Source organism: Hyla sarda, chromosome 1 (genome assembly GCF_029499605.1).
Source record: "Hyla sarda isolate aHylSar1 chromosome 1, aHylSar1.hap1, whole genome shotgun sequence".
Lineage (NCBI taxonomy): Eukaryota > Metazoa > Chordata > Amphibia > Anura > Hylidae > Hyla > Hyla sarda.
The window spans coordinates 395,168,625-395,196,091 of NC_079189.1; the positions used below are offsets into that span (position 1 = coordinate 395,168,625).

A 27,467-nucleotide genomic window follows, 5' to 3' on the forward strand; every position below is an offset into this window, starting at 1 on the left:
GGATGCTGGTATAAAAGTTGTCCACGTAGACATGGTAACCCTTATCCAGCAATGGGTGCACAAGCTCCAAACGATTTTCCCGCTAACACGCAGAGTGGGGGAACATTTTGGGGTTCAATACGGGAATTTCGTCCCTCATACACTCTAAACTCTCACAAAGTTTATAGAGCTTCACGCCATACCGCGCCTGCTTCGAGGGAATATACTGGCAGAACACGAGTCTCCCCTAAAAATGATAAGAGACTCATCTACCGAGAGCTCCCTGAGCGCTACGTAGGCCTCCAAAAATTTGGCCCCAAAGTGATTGATGACCGGCCTCACTTTGTAAAGCCGGTCATAGGTGGGATCACTTCGGGGTGGACATGCCTCATTATCTGCATAATGAAGGCATTTCCGAATGGCCTCGAACCGCTTCCATGTCATGGCCATACTGTAAAGCGGGGTCTTGTATAGGATGTCCCCGCTCCAGTACTGCCTGACACTTGGCTTTTTGACTGGGGGGGGGGGGGGGTGGGCAGTATGTAGTGTTGTGTGTTTGGTGTAGCTTTATCTATTAAAAATCACACACCGTTATATAAGGGGGAAAAGAAAGCACTGCGGCCAAAAAAATAAATGGGGGCAAATTGCAGCGCCCCGAACCCCTAATAGGGCCCGGGTCACACTGAAAAAACTGCAGCGGACCCTTGGGGACCTATTAGGGGGTCGGGGGGGGGGGATTTTTTTAACTTTTTTTTTTTATACCTTTTACCCTACCTTTCCCTGGGCTGTATTCTTTCCCTGATCTATGGGGGGGCTTCTTTTTTTCTGTGGGGGCTCTGATCTCGGCAGAGGGGGGATCCCTGGCTTCCTCCAGCAGCTCTGACCGCTGACTGAACCCAGCCAGCCGCGGGAGCTGCGGGAAGATGCCGTTAACCCCTCCCCTGCCAGCTGCTATTCGCCAGACAATTGTCCAGCCAATAGCAGCGATCCTGGGGGGGGGGGGGGGGGGGGAATGACAAAATCGGCACCTCCCCATAGATACAAGAGGTGATTGGAGGTGTATCCTACACCCCCGATCACCATGTATCTCCGGGTCAGCGGGTCACCCATAACCCGCATCCCCGGAGAAGACGCAAAAGACGCAAATTTGTGCGGATTGCCGACACGGGGGGTCTGATGACCCCCCTGGGCATTTGCGCGGGGTGCCTGCTGATTGATATCAGCAGTCACCCGGTCCGATCCCTGCCTGCTGCGTGGCAGGGACCGAAATTCCCACGCCCGTACATGTACGTCATGGGTCCTTAAGTACCAGGGTCCCATGACATAGCGGTACGACATGTGTCCTGAAGAGATTAATTATGTATATTTATTATAAGTATTGTACAGTGAATATAAGCTCTGCGTAAAGGTTATTAGGATGTGTACACTGTATAGGAAATTCCTAAGGTCATGTAATATGTGATCACCTGATACCCAGAGTTCCAGAGGCACAGGTGACCACGGGCAGCCAGCTACCAATGGGCTTTAGTCAAGCCCCCTAATATATAAGGGTCTGTAGTCTCCACACTAGCTCTCTTAGTTCCTGCTTCTCTTCCTGGACACTAAAGCAAGCACAAGTCCTGTACAAGTTCAGTCCAGTCCAGCTAGGCCAAAGCCTACAAGTTTGCAGCCACATCTAATCTGTAAGTCTTCTATGTCTACAAGTCCCTACCAAAGTCATAACAGTAGTACAGTGTCCTGCATCATCTTTATTATCATTACAAGTCCAAGCAAGCCTGAGAGGTTCCCTGTGTCCCGTCACCTCTGTGGAAGTTGGCTATCTGTAAAGACTGTTATTCTGCCTTCTTCAGTAAAGTTCCAGTTGCATCAAAACCTGCTTTGGACTCTCATTTAATCGATGCCGTTTTGGGTTGGTTGACGGCGGTGCCCTACACCATACAATCACATCCTGGCATCACAAACAATAACAACATCTTGCCCCAGTACTGCCTGACACTTGGCTTTTTGACTAGGGGGGGGGCAGTATGTAGTGTTGTGTGTTTGGTGTAGCTTTATCTATTAAAAATCACACACTGTTATATAAGGGGGAAAAGAAAGCACTGCGGCCCAAAAAATAAATGGGGGCAAATTGCAGCGCCCGAACCCCTAATAGGGCCCGGGTCACACTGAAAAAACTGCAGCGGACCCTTGGGGACCTATTAGGGGGTCGGGGGGGGGGGGGATTTTTTTAACTTTTTTTTTTTATACCTTTTACCCTACCTTTCCCTGGGCTGTATTCTTTCCCTGATCTATGGGGGGCTTCTTTTTTTCTGTGGGGGCTCTGATCTCGGCAGAGGGGGGATCCCTGGCTTCCTCCAGCAGCTCTGACCGCTGACTGAACCCAGCCAGCCGCGGGAGCTGCGGGAAGATGCCGTTAACCCCTCCCCTGCCAGCTGCTATTCGCCAGACAATTGTCCGGCCAATAGCAGCGATCCTGGGGGGGGGGATGACAAAATCGCCACCTCCCCATAGATACAGGAGGTGATTGGGGGTGTATCCTACACCCCCGATCACCATGTATCTCCGGGTCAGCGGGTCACCCATAACCCGCATCCCCGGAAAAGACGCAAAAGACGCAAATTTGTGCGGATTGCCGACACGGGGGGTCTGATGACCCCCTGGGCATTTGCGCGAGGTGCCTGCTGATTGATATCAGCAGTCACCCGGTCTGAACCCTGCCTGCTGCGTGGCAGGGACCGAAATTCCCACGCCCGTACATGTACGTCATGGGTCCTTAAGTACCAGGGTCCCATGACATAGCGGTACGACATGTGTCCTGAAGAGATTAATTATGTATATTTATTATAAGTATTGTACAGTGAATATAAGCTCTGTGTAAAGGTTATTAGGATGTTTACACTGTATAGGAAATTCCTAAGGTCATGTAATATGTGATCACCTGATACCCAGAGTTCCAGAGGCACAGGTGACCACGGGCAGCCAGCTACCAATGGGCTTTAGTCAAGCCCCCTAATATATAAGGGTCTGTAGTCTCCACACTAGCTCTCTTAGTTCCTGCTTCTCTTCCTGGACACTAAAGCAAGCACAAGTCCTGTACAAGTTCAGTCCAGTCCAGCTAGGCCAAAGCCTACAAGTTTGCAGCCACATCTAATCTGTAAGTCTTCTATGTCTACAAGTCCCTACCAAAGTCATAACAGTAGTACAGTGTCCTGCATCATCTTTATTATCATTACAAGTCCAAGCAAGCCTGAGAGGTTCCCTGTGTCCCGTCACCTCTGTGGAAGTTGGCTATCTGTAAAGACTGTTATTCTGCCTTCTTCAGTAAAGTTCCAGTTGCATCAAAACCTGCTTTGGACTCTCATTTAATCGATGCCGTTTTGGGTTGGTTGACGGCGGTGCCCTACACCATACAATCACATCCTGGCATCACAAACAATAACAACATCTTGCCCCAGGGGGGTTAATACCATCTGATCCCACCACTTAGTCCACTACACCTGTGGTCCCGCCATACACCGGTGGTTCACCACAAATTTATAAAGTCTTCCCCACTGCCCCCTGGGCGGGGAGCTGTACTTACTTGGTCCTGTCGCTCAGGCTGTTGTGATGCCCCCTCTGCGTGATTGATGGCCTTAGGCAGCAGAGTGGCAGCATAGCCTGTCATTCACGGTAAAAGGGTGTCACTACAGCCGGAGCGATGGGACCAAGTAAGTACAGCTCTCCACCCAAGGGGCAGCGGGGGAGACTTTATAGCTTCATATCATCACCATCCCTGGGGACAAAAATGTCCCTCGAGGATGGTGAGGATAAAGATTTAGTATGGGGCACGCCACATCCCAGTAAAAAAATATAATAAAAAGCAATAAAAAAGTCTTATCTACCCATACATGGTAACAATAAAAACGTACGGCACAAAAATAAACCCTAACACAGCTCCATAAATTGAAAAATTAAAAAAAGTTATAGGGGTCAGAAAATGGTTATTTAAAGCTTTTTTTTTAATTTGTAATACTTTAAAAATTTGTAAATCATAACGAAAACTATACAAATTGAATATCATTGTGATCATACTGACCTGAAGTAAATGACGTAAAAATAAACACCCTCATAAACAGCCAATTTTACCTCACAACATTTTTTTCTGTTTTGTAGTATATTTTATGGTAAAATGAACATTGTTATTACAAAGTACAATTGGTCCCGCAAAAAGCCCTCCTATGGCTCTGTATGTGAAAAAATAAGAGTTATTGCAGGAGGGAAGGAAAAAGTCTAAGGATTAACTATTAACATTTTCAAGGTATATGAATGTATTAAATTGATGTATTAAACTTATGTAATTTATTTTTTAAGCCATCAGCATCAACAAGTAGAGCACAAGAAAGGAACACTTCAATAAGTTCCAGCCAAGGTAAGAGTAGTACAGGCATGTAAATAAAAAAATAAAAAACTTTGTGTGTCAAGAACATAAAATAACATCAGTGGTGTCCCAAGGCCATGGGACCCATTTAACCATGATTATCTTATTCTAACCAGAACATAGTCAATTTAGTATGAAGGTATTATGCAAGCACAACTCTGTGACACGCAAGCAAAGATCCAATTAGAGTGAAATGTTTTAATTCTGTCACAGAATGTAATAAAGCTCTTACAAAACGTAACTTTTAATATTAACAAGTAAAATACAATAACCCTCCAGCACCAAACAAGTGTACAAATAAATAAACTGAATATAATATAAAAGAGGAAGTACTTGTATAGCGCAATATTTGATACTGATATCTGATCCTAATGGGATTCAGGCAAAGCAAATATATGGATAGGTCAGCCCATAAGACAAGACATACAAATTCCTGCCAATGAAACATCAAATACAGCATATATCTCATCAATCCCAACAAGTTTCCATCTCAATATAACAAAAATGGGGTTCATCAGGGGACATACATTGCAGGCTATGTACAGTATTAATAAGGCTGCAAACAGTGATGATCATAGAGATTCAGCCAGTGGGTATAAGTAACCAGGTCCACTATGGGACCACTCACTCAGATCCAGGTGACAATCTTAAACAATGGGTAGTGGAAGCTGCCAAGGGAGAGGAGTTGCCATCCTATTTTTCCATCATTGGCTATCCAGGTTTCTCTCCACTACCCACTGCTTCAGATTGTTACCTGGATCTGAGTGAGTGGTCCCATAGTGGACCTGGTTACTGTTTGCAGGCTATGTACAGTATTGATATGGCTGCAATGTACTGTATTTCCCCTGATGAACCCCATTGTTGTTGTTGTTATATTCAGGGGGGAAACACGTTGGGATTGATGAGACATGCTTTAATTTTTCAAAAAGTCAGAAGTGTATTCAAAAGGAATGGGAAATGTGAAGGAAGGACTTATACTTATCTTTCTTGCTGTATCCACTTCTGACTTTGGCTGCAGTGGCAGTTTTCCAAAAGACGGCAGAAAAAAAACATGTGTGGGAACCTAGCCTCAGGGTGATATTAGGGAAACAATGTAAAAGACAAAATAAATAAATGTGTTTATTTTATTTTTTTCACAGCAAAGAATGCCACTAAAATACAATTTAAAATTGTCTTAGTGATTTTAACGTCTTCTCGCCCTAGGAAGTATGCATACATCCCAGTTGCTGACATGTTTGCGCAACTGGACATATGCATATGTCCTTGTAATCTCCTGCACAGCGCGAGGAGATCGGTGGTGGGGCCCGGCTGTACATCATAGCCGGAGAACATCCGCAGCTGCTGATACCAGGATCGTGCCAGTCACGCCAGATTAGCATTGACAGGAGGCTCCCCCTGTTCACCAACGGCGAGCCCATGATGTGATCGCGAGGTCACGTTGGTTGCCATGGGAGCAGGAGGCCAGTTTATGGTCTCCTGCCTGCCTAGTACGTTAGCCTGTGAGGTACAGCCATAGGCTGGATTACACAAGCTGAATGTCAATGTGATACTGTCAGTTATACTGTGCTGCAATACAGATGTCATGCAGCATAGTAGAACAGGTAAAATGGGAAAAATATTAAAATAAAATGGTTTTCAATAAATAAATTGCAAAAAAATGTAATAAAATAAATGCCCCTTAATAAAACCAATAAAACAGTGGCACATATTCTGTCCCCCTAATCCCCTGTGCCCTGAGCATACTCTTCTTACTTACAGTATGCGGGCCGCGGGGACGGGATCTCCGGGCGCCGACATGATGATGTGACGTCATTGCGCCGGCCTGCAGTGGATTGCGTCCCCGCAGTGTATGGTGCAGCTTCAGCTCCACCATGCTAGGAGGCAGGGGGCAGCAATCTCGGGGGGGGGGGGGCAATTGCCCTGTTGCCCCCCCCCCTGGATCTGCCACTGTGCCTAGAAAACCAAAGGCTGTCTGTGCCTGCTGGGAGTTTTAGTTTTGGAACAAGTGTAGCCTCTCTGTTTGGGAAGACATTGCATTATGGGCCCTCTCCCCAGCAGACAGCGCCAAAAATGTTCTAACTAATTTTTTGTGTTTGTGTTTTGTGTTGTGCGGATTCGATAGATTACAGCAGATGAACTGGATTTTTTTTATTTTAATAACATTGTTAGCGAGAGCTGTGGGGGAGTGTTTTTTAAAATTAAATAATTTTTCCAATGCGTCGTCTTTTTTAAAAATTTAATTTTCATGCTTAGTAGTGGAAGCCGGTCTTATTGATGGACTCCATTACTAAGCCAGGGCTTAGCGTTAGCCCCCCAAAACAGCTAGTGCTAACCCCCAATTATTACCCCGGTACCCACCGACACTGGGGTGCCGGGAGGAGCCGGTGCCAACAGGCCCGGAGTGTCAAAAATGGCGCTACTGGGCCTAGGCGGTAACAGGCTGCCGTTATTTAGGCCAGGGAAGGCCAGTAACAATGGTCCTCACCCACCCTGGTAACGTCAGGCTGTTGCTACTTGGTTGGTATCTGGCTGAGAATAAAAATATGGGGAACCCTATGTGTTTTTTTTATTTTATTTATTTATTAAAAAAACGCATAGCATTCCCCGTCTTTTTATTCTCAGCCAGATACCAACCAAGCAGCAACAGCCTGACGTTACCAGGATGGGCGAGGACCATTGTTTCTGGCCCTCCCCAGCCTAAATAATGCCAGCCTGTTACCGCCTAGGCCAGGAGCGCCATTTTTGATGCTCCGAGCCTGTTGGTACTGGCTCTGCCCGGCACCCCTGTGGCGGTGGGTACCGGGGTAATAATTTGGGGTTAGCGCTAGCTGCTTTTGGGGCTAACGCTAAGCCCTGGCTTAGTAAAGGATTCCGTCAATAAGACGGTTTCCACTACTAAGCCTGAAAATTCAATTTAAAAAAAAAATGACACTTTGGAAAAAAAATGTATTTAAAAAAACACTCTCCCACAGCCCTCGTTAACCATTTTATTAAAAGAAAAAAATCCAGTTCATCCGCCGTAATCCATCGAATCTGCCGTAATCCTCTGCATACCTGGATCTGAAACAAGAAGAAAAAAAAACACAAAATATTGGTTAGTAAATTTTTGCACAGCGCCTATATTGCAATGTCTTCCCAAACAGGGAGCCTCCAATTGTTGCAAGGAGTTGTAGTTTAGCAACAGCTGGAGTCTCCCTACCTGGGAAGACACTGCCAGAAGGGTCTGTTCACATTATACAATACAGACAATGCGAACAGAGCCTCAGACCATTACTAGCCTGGCTCCCGTCTGTAGCTCCACCCTTAATGATGTCATCACTAGAGGGCGGGGCTGCACGGACCCAGCCGGGACTGGAGGGAAGTAAGTGGACTTCGTCTTCTCTATACACTATATACAGCTATCTATAGATAGCTGTATATAGTGTATACCGCCCAAAGGGTTAACCTACACTGTCCAGCAGTGTAAGTTAACTCTTTCCTTGCTGGGCTGGCGCATAGTGCACAGCTCAACAAAGGGTTAAGTGAGCCAGCAATGTGTATACTGTATACACATTGCAGGCTCACTGTAAGTTCTTGCTGGGCAGTAGATATACGATGTATATCTACTGCTCAGCATCAGCTGTTTTCCCAGCTCTGTAGCTGTGGGCACACCTGAGTCCCGACATTTACTTCAGGAGGATCGCAGTGGGTGTCAGGAGAAGTGACATCTGCTCTGATCTGTCCCTTACTGCAGGTACTACTGCTACCAACATGGAGCACACTCTGCTGGGAGCTGTAGTATCTGCATTAATAGACAGATCACAGCGAGTGTCACTCCTGACACCCGCTGTGATCCTCCTTTATAATGTATAGATGCGGCCGCTCTTCTATGGTCCCCTGCACTGACGTATATATACACCTATTCATATTTCCCACAGAGTTGTAATTGGCTGGTACCATCTGGCCGGCCGCATTTATACATTATACAGGAGGATCGAAACAGACCAAGGGCGATTTGTCAATTAGTACAGGTACTACTACTCCCATCATGGAACAGTGTGTTCCATGCTGGGAGTAGTAGTATTACCTAAAAAAATATTTAAAAAGTAAAAAACACGCACAATACATTTTTATTATTGTCGGCTACATTTTTAGTGCCTCGCCCACCCACATAAATTGACCCCTGTTTAAAAATGAATAAAAATTTTGTTATAAAAAAGAAAAATTTTGTTAAATACAATTTTTCCATCCCTACTTTTTTTATAATTTTTTTTAATGCTACCCTATGAAATTGTAATAAAAAAAGGTATTTCCATAAAAGAATAAAAACCACCTGAAAAAATGAAAGCCCACATGGCGTTTTTCTTGGTGTTTTTTCACTCCCATAGACTTCTATGAGAGGAAAACGCCAAGATTTTCCCCAAAAAATGCCAAAGTCTCAACAAGAGGTTGTTTTTTAAAAACTGCCAAGGAGCCCAAAAACACCAAAAGGATAAAAAAAAATGCCAAACTGAAAAACGCCAAGTATATATGGCATTTTGCAGTTAACTATTGACTTATAGCTAACATCTGGCCGCAGCGGTTTTTCACAAAAAATAGCCATGCGGCAGAATGGACGTTTTTATTGGCATTTTTGCCAAAAAAAAAAATAAACAAGTGGAAACCTTGCCTAACTGTTAAAAAACTTTGTTGAACATACACGGTAAAAGGCATAAGCAAAAAAAAAAAAAAAAGTAGTAAAATAAAATAAGAGCTATATAAAGTGGGTATTCTGTACTGGTACTAACCCACAGAATAAAAATAACATGACAGTCTTACTGTACAGGTACCATACAAAACATAACAATAAGGAGGAGATAATGGAAACTCAGAAATGAAAATTGTCTGCTTTCTCAAGGGGTTAAAAACTGACCAATTGGAATGTTTTATACAGGTTCACTTTCGTCTGGGCACAGTACGTCTAATCGGTAAGTTAATTTCTGGTAAACGTTCTGTCACTGTTGTTGGACAACGGCCCTCATTTACTATTCACAACCCGACAACTTTTGTCGGGTTTTTTTGTCGCATTTTTTCTGCGACATGGCGCAGACATGTCGCAGACATCATGCGCCAGTGCGCGAGAGTTCTTCCCGAGTCACCCGACTCGGGTAGGCTGGAACCCGAAAAAGGGGCATGTCCCGACAAAGAAGGCCCTTTCACACATATTTATCATTGTAAAGCACCCGAATAGTTTTTTTTTTTCCCCCAAAGCTCTGACCTGTTGCAAATAGCCCTATCTAACCTATGAAAAGCCTGATATATTGTATTTTTTGGTGTGATGGTTTTTTCTAAAAAATTAGTGACTGCTTCTTTTTTATTTGATTGTTTCTAATGTATATATATATTTAATTTTTTTTTTTTACTTAAAAAAAAAGCGAGACAAATACGAGCGTGCGACACCAAAAAAAAATTACTTGCGACATTGACTGCGACACAATAGTAAATAAGCGAGGAAACTAAGGTGTCGGGTTCAAATACAACCAGAAACCCGACCCGACTTTCTAAGTAAATGAGGGCCAATATATCCCAAAATATATATTGTTGTCTTTGGGAATCAACACTTGTCCGTATGCACCTCTTGTCCAGCCATGAGGAGCTGTTCTGCTGGATTTGGTGTAACCAGGTTATATAAGGTCAGGCATACAACTAGAACAGTGGTCTTCAACCTGCGGACCTCCAGATGTTGCAAAACTACAGCTCCCAGCATGCCCGGACAGCCAACGGCTGTCCGAGCATGCTGGGAGTTGTAGTTTTGCAACATCTGGAGGTCCACAGGTTGAAGACCACTGCACTAGAAGGAGAAATTTACCCTTACAATAACAGGTGATCATCAAGGGATTAAGCACTGAGACTTCTATGCCATCAGCAAAAAGTATATCATAGCAGTCTCTCAAGGTATACATACATATAACTTTATGTATGTACACCTATTATTAATAATAGTAATGTATATTTTATATAGTGCCTACATATTCCGCAGCACTTTCCGATTCTGATACATATACAGACAAATATCACATATTACAAAATAACACACTAATTATTCAAACAAGAGGAGTGAGGGCCCCGGTCACAAAGGGTTTATAATATAAGAACTTTCTGAACAAAAAAGGATATCCCAATCACCCTGTTTATGGAGTAAAAGCACATACAGGCCCTAAATTGGTATAATAGATTTCTATCATGCTGCAATATGTAAAATGGCAAGGTGTGAGATATCAGGAAATCAGTAGCAAGTGATAGAAGGAACATTAGTAATTTGCCAAAACTTTACTTACTTAAAGGGGCACTCCGGGGGTGGGGGGGGGAACCATTTTCAAATCAACTGTTGCTAGAAAGTTATACAGATTTGTAAATTACTTATATTTAAAAATGTTAAAGGGGTTGTACGCTGCCCTGACTTTCAGAGCTCCGCTCACGGCATCCGGAAGTTCATTACTCCGAACGTTGTGTGCGGGCTTCCGTGTTCGCGGCCGCCGGGAGTGACGTCAAGCCCGGCCCCTCGTGACGTCTCGCTCGCCCCCTCGTGACGTCCCTATCTACCAAAGTCTATGGGAAGGGGGCGTGACAGCGGTCGTGCCCCCTTACCATAGAATTTTGTTGAGGGGGCGGGCGAGACGTCACGAGGGGCCGGGCGTGATGTCGCGGAGGCCCACACACAGCGTTCGGAGTAATGAACTTCTGGACGCTGTGAGCGGAGCTCCGAAAGTCAGGGCAGCGCACAACCCCTTTAAGCCTTCCAGATGCTTATCAGCTGCTGTATGCTCCAGAGGAAGTTGTGTAGTTTTTACCAGTCTGACTGCAGTGCTTTCTGTTAACATGCCTTTCTATGTCACAAACTGTCCAGAGCATAAGATGGTTGCTTTGAGGCTTTTCATGCTTTAAATGGTTCTCTGGACAGTTACAAATCTGTATAACTTTTTGGCACCAGTTGATTTGAAAACATTGTTGCCCTCTTGAGTACCCCTTTAATGTCTCTTTCTCTGCTACAATTCTTGATTGAGCATATAGATATATAAACAAGTGAAGCTATGTCCTGTCAGATCAAAAGCTTTACTGGGGAGAGAGACTTTTTGGGTGGATTTTTTTGTAAAAGTTGCTGAATATATTAATTTACATATCCAAAGTTTTGATTGATTGGGGCCTTAGTGCTAAGACCCCAACTGATGAGAATGAGCAGGAAGAAGCATGCAGTAGTGTGCTTCAATCACTGGCTCGCAGTCATCCACATCTTGTTTTTTTTAGATGGCCCCATAGTTTATAATAGGGCCACCCTGTGAGCTGTGAGTTCTAATGATCGGTGGATGTCACAGTACTGAGATCCCCAACGGATCAAAACTTTTGATATTTCTTTGCCACATTCCAAAATAGTTTTTTTTAAATGACAGTGATACTTAAAAGAGCACACCAATACTTGCTGAATTTACTTACTTAATCCTCTACTCCTCTACTTTTTCATGAGGAAACCAGTGTACACTATGAAGGAGATTTATCAAGCTTTGTAGTAGATTGTTTTTGCATAAAAAAAGTTGCAAGTACTTGCGCACGTGCGACTTTCCTATACATGCTGCGACTTTTTGATTTTTGCTTATCCCGACGCATATTTCTGAAATCTGCTCATTTAGTAAATTTTTTTTTTTGTACTTTGCAGTGGTGATGAATTTATCAATTGAAAAAGTCGCTATTAAGGAAGAAAAAAAAATTTAATCTCCGTTTAAAAGTCGCATATGTATTCCAGGTCCAACCTGGCTTACAGAAAGTGCATATGTCTGCAGAAAAGGAAATTAACACCCACTTTAACTAACACTCCCCGCTGCGCTACCTATATATTTTGTCCACAGCAGTGCTTATATGTGTCCCTCCCCCCCCCAGCGAGCGCATACACATGTCCCTTGCAGCGCTGTCTGTAAAGTATACTTTCAGCAGCGTATCATGCTGCTGGCCGGGGAAGGCAGCGCAATGCCGCTCAGTTCCTGGCCAGCAGATGCGCTGCTGATAGTATACATCACAGATAGCGCAGCGAGGGACATAGGGGACCAATACACGTTATAGAACTACTACTCACATCATGGAAAGACTCTTAGGTGGGCTTAGGTGCAGATCGCAGCAGGTCATTATCCAGAGACCCGCTGCAATCTGCATTTATTAATTGTAAAAGCCGGTGGCACATGCAGCTCTACTGTGGATTATGACTTTTGACAGTGTATTCAAGAGTCGTCGGGCAGCACAGTGGAGCCGCATGTGCCAACTTAATAAATGCAGATCGCAACGGGTCTCTGGATAATGACTTGCTGCTATCTGCACCTAAGCCCATGGACTATAACTCCCATCATGGGCATAGTCTGTCCGTGATGGGAGTAGTAGTCCTAAAATTCCCGTCCCAAGAACAAAAACAGAAAACATCAATACACATTCCAAATCCCATACCAATACAACACAAACCCATTTAAACACACCATTTCACTTATACAACAACGGCCCCTACTGGTCAAGTGCAATCACTGCAACTCCATCACTTCTAAACCTGCCCGTCACTCAGAGTTAAATATTCACTCGCAACCCCATTCAAACACGTGTTTCTCAGCAGGGTGTAGATATACCCTGCTGAAGCCCTCAGCATTTATAGCTGAAGTCACCCCCCAGTGACCTCAGCTACCTGCCAAAATTTGAAAAGTTTGAAGCCCCCACACTGTATAAATACTCGTAACTTACATTAAATATATTGACCTGACGAAGAGAGGATTCCCCTCTAGAAACGCGTTGTCCTGCACCTGCAATTATATTGCTCTTGTTTCTACTGTACATTGAGAAATAAAAAGTTTACACAGCATCTCTGCCGAAATCACCTGTTTAATCCCGGAGAAGCGCCGCACACAAGTCGGTTTTTGGGTCTGTCCCTCTGCACGGACAGCCACAACCCACTATTAGCCATTTAGCTGTGTGGGCATGCACTCTCAAGCAACGCTACTGGTAATAAAGGGTAGATAGAGAACTTCAGCTATTAACATGGCTCAGAAGCTGGTGTAGGAAGGAGTGGTTTGGGTTCATGGAGAACTGGGCCGACTTCACTGTCGGCTACCAGCTCTACCGTAGGGACGGGCTGCACCTCAATGGGGAGGGTGCAGCTGTGCTTGGAGTGAAGATTGCTAGAAGGGTGGAGGAGTGTTTAAACTAGGGACTTGGGGGGAGGGAACCTACAGCAAAGAGGGGGAAGATAGTGTAGATAGAGAGGGGGGACTTAATAATGTACCTGGGAGTGGAGCAGAGGGAGGAGTTAGAATAGTTAATAGGAATAGGCTTCATAGGAAAATAAAACTTACATCCTTGAATCCCATTAACCCCAATAACATAAAGGATGGAAATGTAAAGTATATGTTCAAAAATGCCAGAAGCCTAGCAAATAAAATTTGGGAGCTTGAGGCCTTGATATTGAAGGAACATATTGATATATTTGGGGTCACTGAGACATGGCTGGACTCCTCGCATCAGTGGGCCGTCAATCTGCAGGGGTTTACATTTTTTCGAAAAGATAGAATGAACAGAAAAGGTGGTGGAGTCTGTCTGTATGTAACAAGTGGTATGAAAGTCAGTGTGAACGATGCCATAGTGTGTGATGATTCTGAGGATGTGGAATCAGTGTGGCTAGAATTACAAAAGGAGGGAAATACAGAAAAAATTATATTTGGTGTAATCTACAGACCCCCTAATATCACTGAAGAGATAGAAGGTCGGCTGCATAAACAAATAGAGAGGGCCGCCCGGGCAGGTACAGTGGTAATAATGGGAGATTTTAACTATCCAGATATAGATTGGGGTGCGGGGTTGGCTAAAACTACAAAGGGGCAACAATTCCTAAATTTATTGCAGGATAATTTTATGGGCCAGTTTGTGGAGGACCCAACAAGAAGTGATGCCTTGTTGGATCTGATCATTTCCAACAACGCAGAGCTTGTTGGTAATGTAACTGTGTGGGAAAACCTTGGTAATAGCGACCACAATATAGTTACTTTTGACTTAAAATGTAGAAAACATAGACTGGCGGGGAAGGCAAAAACATATAACTTTAAAAAGGCAAACTTCCCTGGGCTGAGGGCTGCACTACAGGACATAGACTGGGGGGAGGTGTTGTCAAGCACTGATACAGAAGGTAAATGGGACATCTTTAACCCCTTAAGGACCGGGCATTTTTCCGTTTTTGCATTTTCGTTTTTTGCTCCTTGCCTTTAAAAAATCATAACTCTTTCAATTTTGCACCTAAAAATCCATATGATTGCTTATTTTTTGCGCCACCAATTCTACTTTGTAATGACATCAGTCATTTTGCCCAAAAATTCACGGTGAAACGGGAAAAAAAATCATTGTGCTACAAAATTGAAAAGAAAATGCAGTTTTGTAACTTTTGGGGGCTTCCGTTTCTACGTAGTAAATTTTTCGGTAAAAATGACACCTTATCTTTATTCTGTAGGTCCATACGATTAAAATGATACCCTACTTATATAGGTTTGATTTTGTCGTACTTCTGGAAAAAATCATAACTACATGCAAGAAAATTTATACGTTTAAAATTGTCATCTTCTGACCCCTATAACTTTTTTATTTTTCCGTGTATGGGGCGGTATGAGGGCTCATTTTTTGCGCCGTGATCTGATGTTTTTAACGGTACCATTTTTGCATTGCTAGGACTTATTGATCGCTTTTTATTCATTTTTAAATGATATAAAAAGTGACCAAAAATGCACTATTTTGGACTTTGGAATTTTTTTGCGCGCACGCCATTGACCGAGCGGTTTAATTAATGATATATTTTTATAATTCGGACATTTCCACACGCGGCGATACCATATATGTTTATTTTTATTTACACTGTGTTTTTTTTTTATTGGAAAAGGGGGGTGATTCAAACTTTTAATAGGGGAGGAGTTAAATGATCTTTATTCACTTTTTTTTTTCACTTTTTTTTTGCAGTGTTATAGGTCCCATAGGGACCTATAACACTGCACACACTGATCTTCTATGCTGATCACTGGTTTCTCATAAGAAACCAGTGATCGATGATTCTGCCGCATGACTGCTCATGCCTGGATCTCAGGCACTGAGCAGTCATTCGGCGCTGCACGCTATTAGAGGCGGGTCCCGGCTTCACTATGACGCCGGGCCCGCCGTGATATGACGCGGGGTTACTGTGTAACCCCGTGTTATATCAGAAGAGCAGGACCAAGGACGTACCGGTACATCCTTGGTCCTTAAGGGGTTAAACAGTACAAGGAGCTTAATAAAATCTGTAAAAATGTAATAAAAATAGCAAAAATTCTAAATCAGAGACAGGTGGCCAGAGAAAGCAAAACTAACCCTAAATATTTTTTTAGATATGTAAATGCAAAAAAAAACAAGGACAGAGCATGTAGGACCCCTTAATAATGATAATGGGGAGGGTGTATTGGCGATAAAGAGAAAGCAGAGCTACTGAATGGGTTCTTTAGTTCTGTATATACTATGGAAGAAGGAGGAGCTGACATAGGACAGGTCAGTGCTGGTAACACATCATGTAATGTACTGAACTGGCTTAATGTAGAAATGGTACAAGGTAAGTTAAAGGGGTATTCCAGGCAAAAACTTTTTTTTATATATCAACTGGCTCCGGAAAGTTAAACAGATTTGTAAATTACTTCTATTAAAAAATCTTAATCCTTCCAATAGTTATTAGCTTCTGAAGTTTTCTGTCTAACTGCTCAATGATGATGTCACGTCCCGGGAGCTGTGCATGATGGGAGAATATCCCCATAGGAACTGCACAGCTCCTGGGACGTGAGTCATCAGAGAGTAGTTAGACAGAAAACAGCAACTCAACCTCAGAAGCTAATAACTATTGGAAGGATTAAGATGTTTTAATAGAAGTAATTTACAAATCTGTTTAACTTTCCGCAGCCAGTTGATATATAAAAAAAAGTTTTGGCCTGGAATGCCCCTTTAAGTAATATAAATGTAAGCAAATCTCCAGGGCCAGATGGATTGCACCCAAGAGTTCTTAGAGAGGTAAGTTCAGTAATATCTGTACCCCTGTTCATGATATTTAGAGATTCACTGGTGTCTGGTATTGTGCCAAGGGACTGGCGCAAGGTGAATGTGGTGCCAATCTTCAAAAAAGGGCTCTAGGTCTTCCCCAGGAAACTATAGACCGGTAAGTCTAACGTGCATTGTGGGTAAATTGTTTGAAGGACTTATAAGGGATTACATACAGGAATGCATAGGGGATAATTGTATTATAAGTGATAGCCAGCATGGGTTTACTAAGACTAGAAGTTGTCAAACCAATCTAATTTGCTTTTATGAAGAAGTGAGTAGAAGCCTTGACAGAGGAATGGCTGTGGATATAGTGTTTTTTCTAAAGAGTTTGATACTGTCCCTCAGAGACGTCTGACAGGTAAGTTAAGGTCTTTGGGTTTGGAAACTTTAGTTTGTAACTGGATTGAACACTGGCTCATGGATCGTACCCAGAGAGTGGTGGTCAATGATTCGTACTCTGATTGGTCCCCGGTTATTAGTGGTGTACCCCAAGGTTCTGTACTGGGCCCGCTGTTGTTTAATTTATTTATCAATGATATAAAGGATGGCATTAACAGCTCTGTTTCTATCTTTGCAGATGACACCAAGCTTTGTAGCACGGAACAGTCTATAGAGGATGTGTATAGGTTACAAGATGACTTGGATAGACTAAGTGTCTGGGCATCCACTTGGCAAATGAGGTTCAATGTGGATAAATGTAAAGATATGCATCTGGGTACTAATAACCTGCATGCGTCGCGTCTTAGAGGGGATTAAACTGGCAGAGTCATTGGTAGAGAAGGATCTGGGTGTACTTGTGGATCACAGACTACAGAATAGCATGCAGGCTGCTGCTTCCAAAGCCAGAAGGATATTGTCATGTATCAAAAGAGGCATGGACTCAAGGGACAGGGACATAATACTCCCCCTTTATAAAGCATTGGTACGGCCTCACCTGGAATATGCTGTTCAGTTTTGGGCACCAATCCATAAAAGGGACACTGTGGAGCTGGAAAGGGTCCAGAGACGCGCGACTAAACTAATATGGGGCATGGAACATCTTAGTTATGAGGAGCGAATAAAGGAGTTACAATTGTTTAGTCTTGAGAAGAGACGTTTAAGGGAGGATATGATAAATATATATAAGTATATTAATGGCCCATACAAAAAATATGGAGAAAAACTGTTCCAGGTTAAACCCCCCCAAAGGACGAGGGGGCGCTCCCTCCGTCTGGAGAAGAAAAGGTTTAGTCTTAAGGGGCGACACGCCTTCTTTACCGTGAGGACTGTGAATTTATGGAACAGTCTACCTCAGGAACTGGTCACAGCAGGAAAAATTAACAGCTTTAAAACAGGATTAGATACATTCCTGGAACAAAATAACATTAATGCTTATGAAGAAATATAAAATCCCATTCCTTCCCCAATATCGCGCCACACCCCTACCCTTCAATTCCCTGGTTGAACTTGATGGACGTATGTCTTTTTTCAACTGTACTAACTATGTAACATAAGGGAAAACTTTTCTGCTTTAAAAAATGCTTTTGTAAGCGGGTTTCCTGGTTTTTGCATACATGTGATTATTTATCAAGGTCGTGTGACTATTTGATAAATAGGTCATATGTAAGCAAATGTAAGTTCAAAAAAATTGTCATATAAAAGCCATACGTGTGAAAACAATGATCTGAAAACAATCTATGTAATTTGTAGCACATTCCAGCAGAATTTATATGTGGATTCTGCCTCAATTTCTGCTTTTAACCCTTGTGGAATCAAAGCTCCATTGATGTCAATAAAAAGTCCTGGCAAGGGTTATTTTCTGCTTCAAGAATTGACATGTCCATTCTTAAAGCAAGAAAATAATCATCATCAGGACCATCCATTGACATGAATGGAGCTTTTTTTCCACAAGGATTCCAAGCAGAGGTCAGAATCCAGAAAGCAGAATCTGTTGAAATCTACCTCAAATTACCTAGTGGTTTTCTCATGGAAAAGTAGAGGATTTCAGCTTTTCCACTGAAGAAATTCAGCAAGTATATGTTCCACAAGGAATTTTCTCAGTGTGCCCGAGACCTTACAGACTTTTGTGTATTTTTTCTACTGACAGGACTGACATCTCGAGTTACCAATCACAGACTCCTAATGAAACAACTTCAGGTAATAAATTACAGTTGTTGAAATGTACCTTTGGAAAAGAAAAACACATACAACTTAAAGACAGAAATAAACAAACTCTGATTTATGCATTATGTAAAATTAAACATATTTGCAAATGCAAGTACTTATCAGAACTCAATTGTTTTTGTTTTTGAAAGGCAGTCCTACCAATATTTATTGCTTGTTGCCATGGCATATATTCTGTAGGCAGTTTTCCCTTCTGCTCAGACATGCTCAGTTTTTCAGTTTTCCTCATGCACAGTGAATATACACCAAACTGCAGTATATACAGCTGCTACACTGGCCCAAATAACCATCTAGAAGTACATCATTCACTGCACTAAATAATATGTATGAGGAAGCCTGGCTGAATATTCACTGGCCATTATGAGGTAAATATTTATAAAGTATATACTGCTTTATCTGTCTGTATTATAGTCTGTAGTAAAAGAAAAAGAAAACAAAGGATGCGCTCCTAGTGTATTATCGTCAGGATAAAAGACGGAGATATATATATATATATATATATATATATATATATATATATATATATACATACAATACTACATTTCCTACCGGGTCAGGGTCACATGATCAGTCACATGATCAGTCAGCAAGTTTAAAATACATATAGAGATACAGATACATATATAGATTTAAAAAAATCACATAATTAAAGTAGATGCTTGAAAATATACAGTCCAATATACTGGGTCCTTAAAAATATAAAAAGAGAAAAGAAAAAACTAGAATTTAAAATGGGGATTTCAGAACTGCTGGAGGTTGCCGTAAAAAGAAAGCATCGGCAGAGAATATATCCCATAAAAGCTATGTAAGTGTAGAACACTGGAGTTTGCTCACCTCCCATGAGGCAACGATGCTAGTCATATGGAGGTCATGTATACACATTAATAAATAATAAGCTGCACAGTATATTATATTTATTATATTCTTATTTGAAATGAGTGGATATCAGTCGAGCTTGTAGTGCCCTGCATAATCCAAATGAGGGAGACATCACCAGCCAAAAAACAGGAGGACAGTAGCCACACGTATAACTAGTAAGGTTAGATGGAATGAACGGAATTATGGACTTCCATGAAAGAGGTGAGTATGCACAAGGTGTAGACTCAATGATAATGTAACACTCACGTTTCAGTAGACTGGAACGTTGATGATAGTGGATCCACAGGCCCTGTGTGGTAGATGACTCGGACTGTACCAGGGTCTAAGGTTTTCACCAGAGCCCGCTGCAAAGCAGGATGGACTTGCTGCGGCAGGCGACACCCAGGCCACTACCCCTGGCATGGCTCGACCACACAGGCGGCTGAGGAGATTTGAGGCACAGGTGGGATAAGACAACTTGTGGTCTGGATAGCAGGAGGTCAGGGCAGGAGGCAAAGTAGCGTAGTCAGGAACGTAGCAAAGGGTCCGTAGGCAGGCGGCAAAGGAGCAAGGTCAGGTCACGGAGCAAGGGTATGATACATGACAAGGCAATAAACAGGAATGCTTTCTCTAATGCTCTAGGGCAACAAAGATCCGGCAGAGAAGTGTTGGAGGTGGAGGAATTTATCATTGATCCACAGGTGTTGCTTCACTAATGGACACACTTGCCCTTTAAATCTTAAAGCTCTGGCGCGTGCGCCCTAGGGGATGGGGACACATGGGCTGGAGCAGAGAGGCAGGGGCAGGAGAAGAACCAGGTGAGTGACGAGCTGGGATTCGCATGTGGGCACGTCCCGCGATGCGAATTCCAACCCCGCCGGCAGCAGCAGGTAACGGGACCATGCACTCACGGCCAGCGTGTGCGGCGGAGCGCATAACGTATCAGATATTCAATATAGAGAACACTTGGTGATGTGTATATAATTATTATTGATAGTTCTATAGGCAAAAGAAGGCAATACTATACAGGAGAATAAACGGGTGGTCGAATTGGTTACACAGGAGCACAGGAAGGTGGCCGCATGTACCTTAGATACTCATATAATAGTTTCCACAACTTCGTTTAACCCTTTCGGGAAAATTGTGGATAATTTGTAGATCCAGAAAACCTCATGCCTTTTCAAAAGCTTGAACCGATAAGTGGAGAGCTTTAAAATGTGATCAATTGGTATGATGGGGATAGGCTTGGCCATGGAGGAATGTTTAAGGGCACAATGTCTGGATAGTCAGTGTAACAGAAAGTGATTCTTGATATTTTGTCTTTGCTTGTTCACCCTACAGTTAAGGGTTTAGGTGGTGAAGACCGCAGATGCATGTAATTAGGTATATGACTGTCACGTACCGGCAGGACTGGTAGTGGATCCTCTGGACCAGAGAAACGATGGCGCGGGTTGTACCAGAGGACCGTTTCTAATTGTTACTGGTTTTCACCAAAGCCCGCCGCAAGGCGGGATGGACTTGCTGCTGCGATAACCACCAGGTCGTATCCTCCAGTAGCAAATCGACCTCTCTGGCGGCTGATATGGCGTGGTACACAGGGAGCAGGCAGGAGCGTAGTTGGATGTAGCAGAGGTCAGGGCAGGCGGCAAGTTTTCAAAGGCGAGTTGGCGGTAGCAACGGGTTCTGCAACAGGCAAGGCAATACACACAATATGGAACGCTTTCTCAGAGGCACTAGGGCACAAAGATCCGGCAAGGGCAGGTGCCTTTTATTGGGAAGGACAGGGGAAGTGAGGAACCAGCGCACCAATTACCGGTGCTCTGGCCCTTTAAATTTACTGAAGGCGGTGCACGCGCCCTAGAGAGCGGGGCCACGCGTGCCGGGAGGCAGAGGTGGACGGCGCAGGGAGCGGGGAGCCAGGTAAGTGGAATAGGGACGCGGCGCGTGAACGGGGACCAGCCGTCACGGCAGCGGCGTCCCCGACACAAGGGAACCCGGGCTCCCGGTCAGTGTGACTGACCGGGGGACGCCGGGATCCCGCGGTAGTAGGCAGAGGGAGCGGGCGCTCCGGTCCGGGGAAGGGGACCGGAGCGCACGCTGTGACAATGACATATGAAGCAGAACAAGACTGATCATGTGACCCTGACCCGGTAGGAAATGTAGTATTGTATATATACCGCCACATTGTCTATTGTGTTCATGCCTGACGAAGAACCCAGGTCAGGTTCGAAACTTTAATGTTGCATACATTCAATAAAAAGTTATATGACTAATAGCTTACTGGAGCATTGGTTGAATTACCTACTTTTGAAGAAAGCGCCAACGGCTCAGTCCATTTTTCTATACGTGGATACCTGCCAGGTCCCGTTTGCATTCATATATTATAGTCTGTCACACTATATTCACTTGGCAGGAAGGAAGGATATTATTCTCTATGATAGCATTGTACGCTGTGTAATGAGAGATAATATATACGACTAGATGAGTACCCGATGTTGCCTGGTTTTTCCTTCTTAATCCTTGTTGGGGAGCAAAATAAACAAAGGAGGAAGCTTTTGACTTCATATATTGTTGTCATATCCCAACCCTATATCCCGTCCTCATATGCCGACCTCCTATCCCGACCTCCTATCCCGTCCTCCTATCCCGTCCTCCTATCTCGACCTCCTATCCCGTCCTCATATCCCGTCCTCCTATCTCGACCTCCTATCTTGACCTCCTATCCCGACCTCGTATCCCGTCCTCATATACCGTCCTCATATCTTGTCCTCCTTTCCCGTCCTCATATCTGGACCTCCTATCCCGACCTCCTATCCCGATATCCTATCCGGACGTCCTATCTTGTCCTCATAGCCTGTCCTCATATCTCGACCTCCTATCTCGACCTCCTATACCGACCTCCTTCCCCGTCCTCCTTTCCCGTCCTCATATCTCGACCTCCTATCCCGACATCCTATCCAGACGTCCTATCTTGTCCTCATATCCCGTCCTCCTATCTTGACCTCCTATTTCGACCTCCTATCCTGACCTCCTATCCCGACCCGTAATATGTGTACCAGGTATTAAAATATCTAAAGCCGTATGGAAGTTATGTGGGAACATACAATTCCCATTGATTTGCATGGGACTTTAAAAAAAAACCCGGACCCTCGCAAATGGGGGTAGTTAAGGGTTAAATTTACTTTCCTATATTTTAAGTGGACATATAAGTAACATGTGACCAAGTATTATCGAAATATCTCCAGGTGTTTGGAAGTTAAACAAAAACCCCGCCCCTGGCAATTGGGGGTGGGTAATGGTTAAATCACCTATCCTATGTTTGTTGTTGACATGTTGTAACATGAGTGCCAAGTTTCATGTTAATATCTTTAGCCGTTTGGACGTGATGCTGGAACATACGCACACACACACACATACACATTGGCCCTCATTTACAAAGACTGGAGTGTCGGTTAGGTTTTTTTTTTCAGTGTACTCGTCTTTTTTTTCCTTATGATTTACTAATCTGTCGTCCAATTTCCCTTTCTTTCTGTCGCACAAAATGTATTCTGTGCAACAGAAAAAAGTCTCTGCAAATTCTGACTACATTAGTGCTTGTACTACTACCCCCATCATGGAACAGGGTCTGTTCCATGTTGGGGGTAGCAGGATTTACTCCGTTTTGAGTAATTTCCCAACAGCTCAGAGCTGTCGGGTTTCTGTGAAACAAAACTCACAGGTTTTCCTGTGAGTTTTCTTCACACTCGTAGGGTTTTTTCTCTTTTTGTTGGGAAAAACGCCCCTTTTGTAGTTTTTTTTTTCACTCTGAGTGATTCTAATTTTGTCGGGTTGTGTGCCAGATTCTGGCGCAAATTCTGGCGCAGACAGAATTCTGGCGCAAAACCCGACAAAAAGTGTTGGGATCCTGTTAGTAAATGAGGGCCATTGAGTTTTATATATATAGATTGTGAAGATTAGTTTCTGGATGCAGCACAGGAATGAGCATCTGCACTAATGACTGCTGGTAAATGACATTTAACCCCTTAAGGACCCTTGGTGTACGCATACGTCATGACACCCTGGTACTTAACCCCTTAAGGACGCAGCCCTTTTTCACCTTAAGGACTGAGCCCTTTTTCGCAATTCTGACCACCGTCGCTTTATGAATTAATAACGCGAAAACGCTTTTACCAAATATTCTGATTCTGAGATAGTTTTTTCGTGACATATTCCACTTTAGTTTGGTGGTAAATTTTCGGCGCTACTTGCATCCTTTTTTGGTGAAAAATCCCAAAATTTCATGAATATTCAGAAAATTTAGCATTTTTCTAACTTTGAAGCTCTCTACTTGTAAGGAAAATGGATATTCACAATAAATTTTATTTTTCTTCACAAATACAATATGTCCACTTTATGTTGGCATCATAAAATGGACATATTTTTGCTTTTTGAAAAAATTTGAGGGCTTCAAAGTAGAGCAGCAATTTTCAAAAAATTCATGATATTAATAAATCTGAAGGGACAGATGTTACAGAACTACAACTCCCCGCATGCCTTGGTAGTCCAGGCATGCTGAGAGTTGTAGTTTGGCAACATCTGGAGGGCTACCGTTTGGGCACCACTGTAACAGTGGTCTCCAAACTGTGACCCTCCAGATGTTGCAAAGCTACAACTCCCAGCATGCCCAGACAGCCTTTGGCTGTCTGGGCATGCTGGGATTTGCAGATTGGCCTTCCTAGTGGTTGCCACAGTAAAGATCGTTTTACTTTCACTTTCAATTCCACCCCCACCGACGATTCCCTACCTGAGCCAGGATACAGCAGTCCCCAGCGAAGATCCCGGGTCCCCAGGCATCTTTTCCTGCAGGTACGGCCTCCATCTTCTTCCCACGATCCCCTCGACATCCAGGGGCGGGCACATTTTTATGGGGGCATTTCTCCTATTGTGGGTGTGTGGCCTAGTCATGGAGGAGTGAGGTCACGCTGGAGGTTTGCTCCTTGATCGGGACCCTGACAAGCGCTGGATAACGTCTGCTAACCCAGAATATCCCCAGAACATCCCCTCCGTTCAGAGCCAGTTGGCCAGTTCAGAGCCAGTTGGCTGCATAGGTGCCGCCAGTGAGGGGCTTCCCGGCCAGTAAAGTTGGAAGCTATATCGGGATGCCAATTCGCTGAAAGTCGCCTGTGAGTTACTCTTACCATACATCTTTGCGTATACAGAGTCTGAAACGTCTAGGCGCAGAGGACTCCTGGGAGCTGTTGGACTAGGTGACCAAGCAGCTGACCGAATGGCCAGGAAGCCGGAAGTTTACGAACCCCACATGGTCTCGCGACACCATGGGATGGAGCAGTTCTTGCTGCCAGCCGCCGCAAAGGAGATGGAGGGATGCCCATGACAGAGGAGGCTGCAGGAAGGTTAAGAGGGCGAACCGGGTAGCCCCGGGGTGACTAATGTGGCGGCGGTGGTGATCGGGGAGCAAACAGAAGGCAATGGAGGGCGCAGTATGGAAGTGGCTGCATTGATTTCCCCGCAAGTAAGAGAACCTAATGCTCAATATGCAGAAATTATGGGGGATCAGAGTATGCGTCAGGAATATGTACCCCCACAAGGGTCCAGTAGTATGCACGGAGCAATAATGGACGTTAGCAGGGAAATGTTGCCTCATGGGTCTGGTTGTGAAATAGAAGGTGCCTATGGAGGGTTGCCTATGCAGCTGAATCAAGGCGGGGAGCTCAATATTATAAGGGCTCTGATCCAGGCTCTACCATCTTAAAATGACTTAGAGACTGTCGTCAGACACATTGAGATGTCACACCAAAAAGCAGTCAGAGAGATCAGACCAGATATTGAGCAACTATCTACTCGTATTAAAGAGACAGAAATAGAGACAGTTGTATTAAAAGGGAAGATGGTCTCTCTGGAGGATAAAAGTATAAAAATTACTCAACATGTTCAACAGTTAACATAACAATTGGATGACCAGGAAAATAGAGGGAGACAAAATAATATAAGGATAAAGGGAATCTTAGAGAGACAACAGGAGGATGACTTGCCCAGGCGGGTTAGGGAAATCTTTAATAAAATAACTAGCCGACCCCTGGAAGCTACATTTCCAATAGACAGAGTAACCCGCGTCTTCCGATTTGGGTATAAGGAATCTCAGAGGCCTCGGGATGTGATTTGTCGGCTACATTGTTTTCCGGATAAGGACATGATAATGCAAGCAGCAAGGCAAAATGAGGTGTTGGAATATGAGGGGGCTTCAATACGACTTTTTTCAGATTTCTCCATGCGTACACTTCAGATGAGACGCTGTTTGCATCCTCTATTGGAGAAGATTAAAGGTGTTGGAGCTACATACCGATGGGGCCACCCATTTCATCTAATTGTGAAAAATAACTCTGAGACTTTTATTTTGTCTAGGCATGAGGAATTACCTGCTCTTTTAGTTTTTCTGAATGTTAGCCCAGTTGAAGTGGTAAATTGGCTTGACTGGGATCTCTCACTGAGATCCCAGAGAGATGTGGAAGGGGTTAATCAGTCACAGTAATATGAATTAGTTTGATTTCTTTTGTATGCCCTTGGTGAGGGGCTGTGGGGTGCAGGGGAAAAAGGTTTATATATTGTACTCCTGGGTTAAGGCAACAGGGAAAAGAATGACGGTATTCTTTCTTCTTTTTGGTTATAATAATATTGTTTGAACGGTAATAATAAGCTTTCTTCGGTGTTCTTGCTGTGTCTGGCTATAATTAAAGAATTAAAAAATAGGTGTTCAATAGATGTAAAGGGGACAGGGTGACGGGAAAAAAAAATTCTTTCTTTTTTTTTTTCTTGTTATAATAATGTTTTTATAATGGTAATATAGGCTCCCATCTGTGCCCTTGTTGTGTTTGGTTTTAATTAAAAGATTTAAAAGAAAGTGGGGGAGAGGAGGGGAAGGGAGTGGGGAAAGAAAGATAAAGAGAGAAAAAAGGGTGATAAAGGGGCAGGGTCCCAGAGTCAGGGGCGCAGGCCCACTCATGATTTTTTTACACTCTTATAAGATATTTTTTTTTTCTCGCCACTCTAGTTAGAGGTACCTAATACTTTATTTTTTACTTATTTATTTATTTTTTTTAAATAGAATTTTTTAGTAGTATTAGGTTCGGCGGGATATAGGCTTTTGCCAGATGGGGTTTTTTTTTTTTTTTTTTGTTTCTCTTCTCTTCCTCCTACTCTCTCCATCCCTCTTTCCTCGCTCTCTCTCTCTCTTTTTTCCATCTGATCCTCTCCCTCCTTTCGTTGTCTTCTGGGGTTTCTCTATTTTTTTTGTGAGGAAGAGTTTCACTAGGAGAGAGGATGATGAGGGGGGAGGATCAGAGAAATTAGTGGTGGGCTCTCTTAATGTTAGAGGGTTACAAGACCCGGGTAAACGTTCAATAATGTGTAATTTGTTAGGATCCGAAGGTTTGGATGTAGCGTTTCTCCAAGAGACACATTACTTACCTTCACATAAATTTGTGTTTACTACTAAGAAGTTTCCAATTGCATACCATAGTTATTCAGATAACCCAAAATCTAAAGGGGTGAGCATTCTTATTGCACAAAAGATACCGTGGGTATTTCTAGATAGCTGTAAAGATGAGTGTAGATATATTTTTGTCAAGGGGACTATTGCTGCACAAAAGGTGACTTTAGCATCTATATATCTCCCAAATGTCAAACAGGGATTAGTCCTGCATCTGATTTTGGAAAAATGTAAGGAATTTACTGAAGGGATTCTAACCCTAGGGGGGGGGGGGGGGGATTTAAATTTTGTGCTTGAGCAATATATGGATACATCACGTGGAATGTCTTATATAAGTACATCGGCGTTACGACATTGTAAGAAAATGTTGCACGAATTTCGCTTGGTGGACCCCTGGCGTATTTCACACCCAAAAGACAGAGATTATTCATGCTATTCTACTGTACATGACTCATTTTCCAGGATTTACTTTTTTTTACTGAA

General features: G+C 43.4%; 1 protein-coding gene across 16 annotated transcripts in view; it reads left to right on the forward strand.

Annotated features, from left to right (window-relative positions):
- RNF212B (ring finger protein 212B) overlaps positions 1-27,467 on the forward strand; it is a 465,717-nt gene that overhangs the window by 329,858 nt on the left and 108,392 nt on the right. For 10 of the 16 annotated variants that reach the window (XR_008845189.1, XR_008845186.1, XM_056526195.1 and 7 more), the window contains one exon: positions 18,564-18,613. The exons of 2 other annotated variants lie outside the window; for them this stretch is intronic. Coding sequence is in view for 9 of the 14 variants with exons in the window: in XM_056526195.1 (XP_056382170.1) it covers positions 18,564-18,613 (50 nt within the window). In the remaining 5 variants the exon portion in view is untranslated. Of the gene's footprint in view, positions 1-4,329; positions 4,388-9,308; positions 9,343-18,563; positions 18,614-27,467 lie in introns of all 16 variants that reach the window. 4 more of the 16 variants (XR_008845193.1, XR_008845191.1, XR_008845194.1 and 1 more) reach the window with 1 other exon arrangement.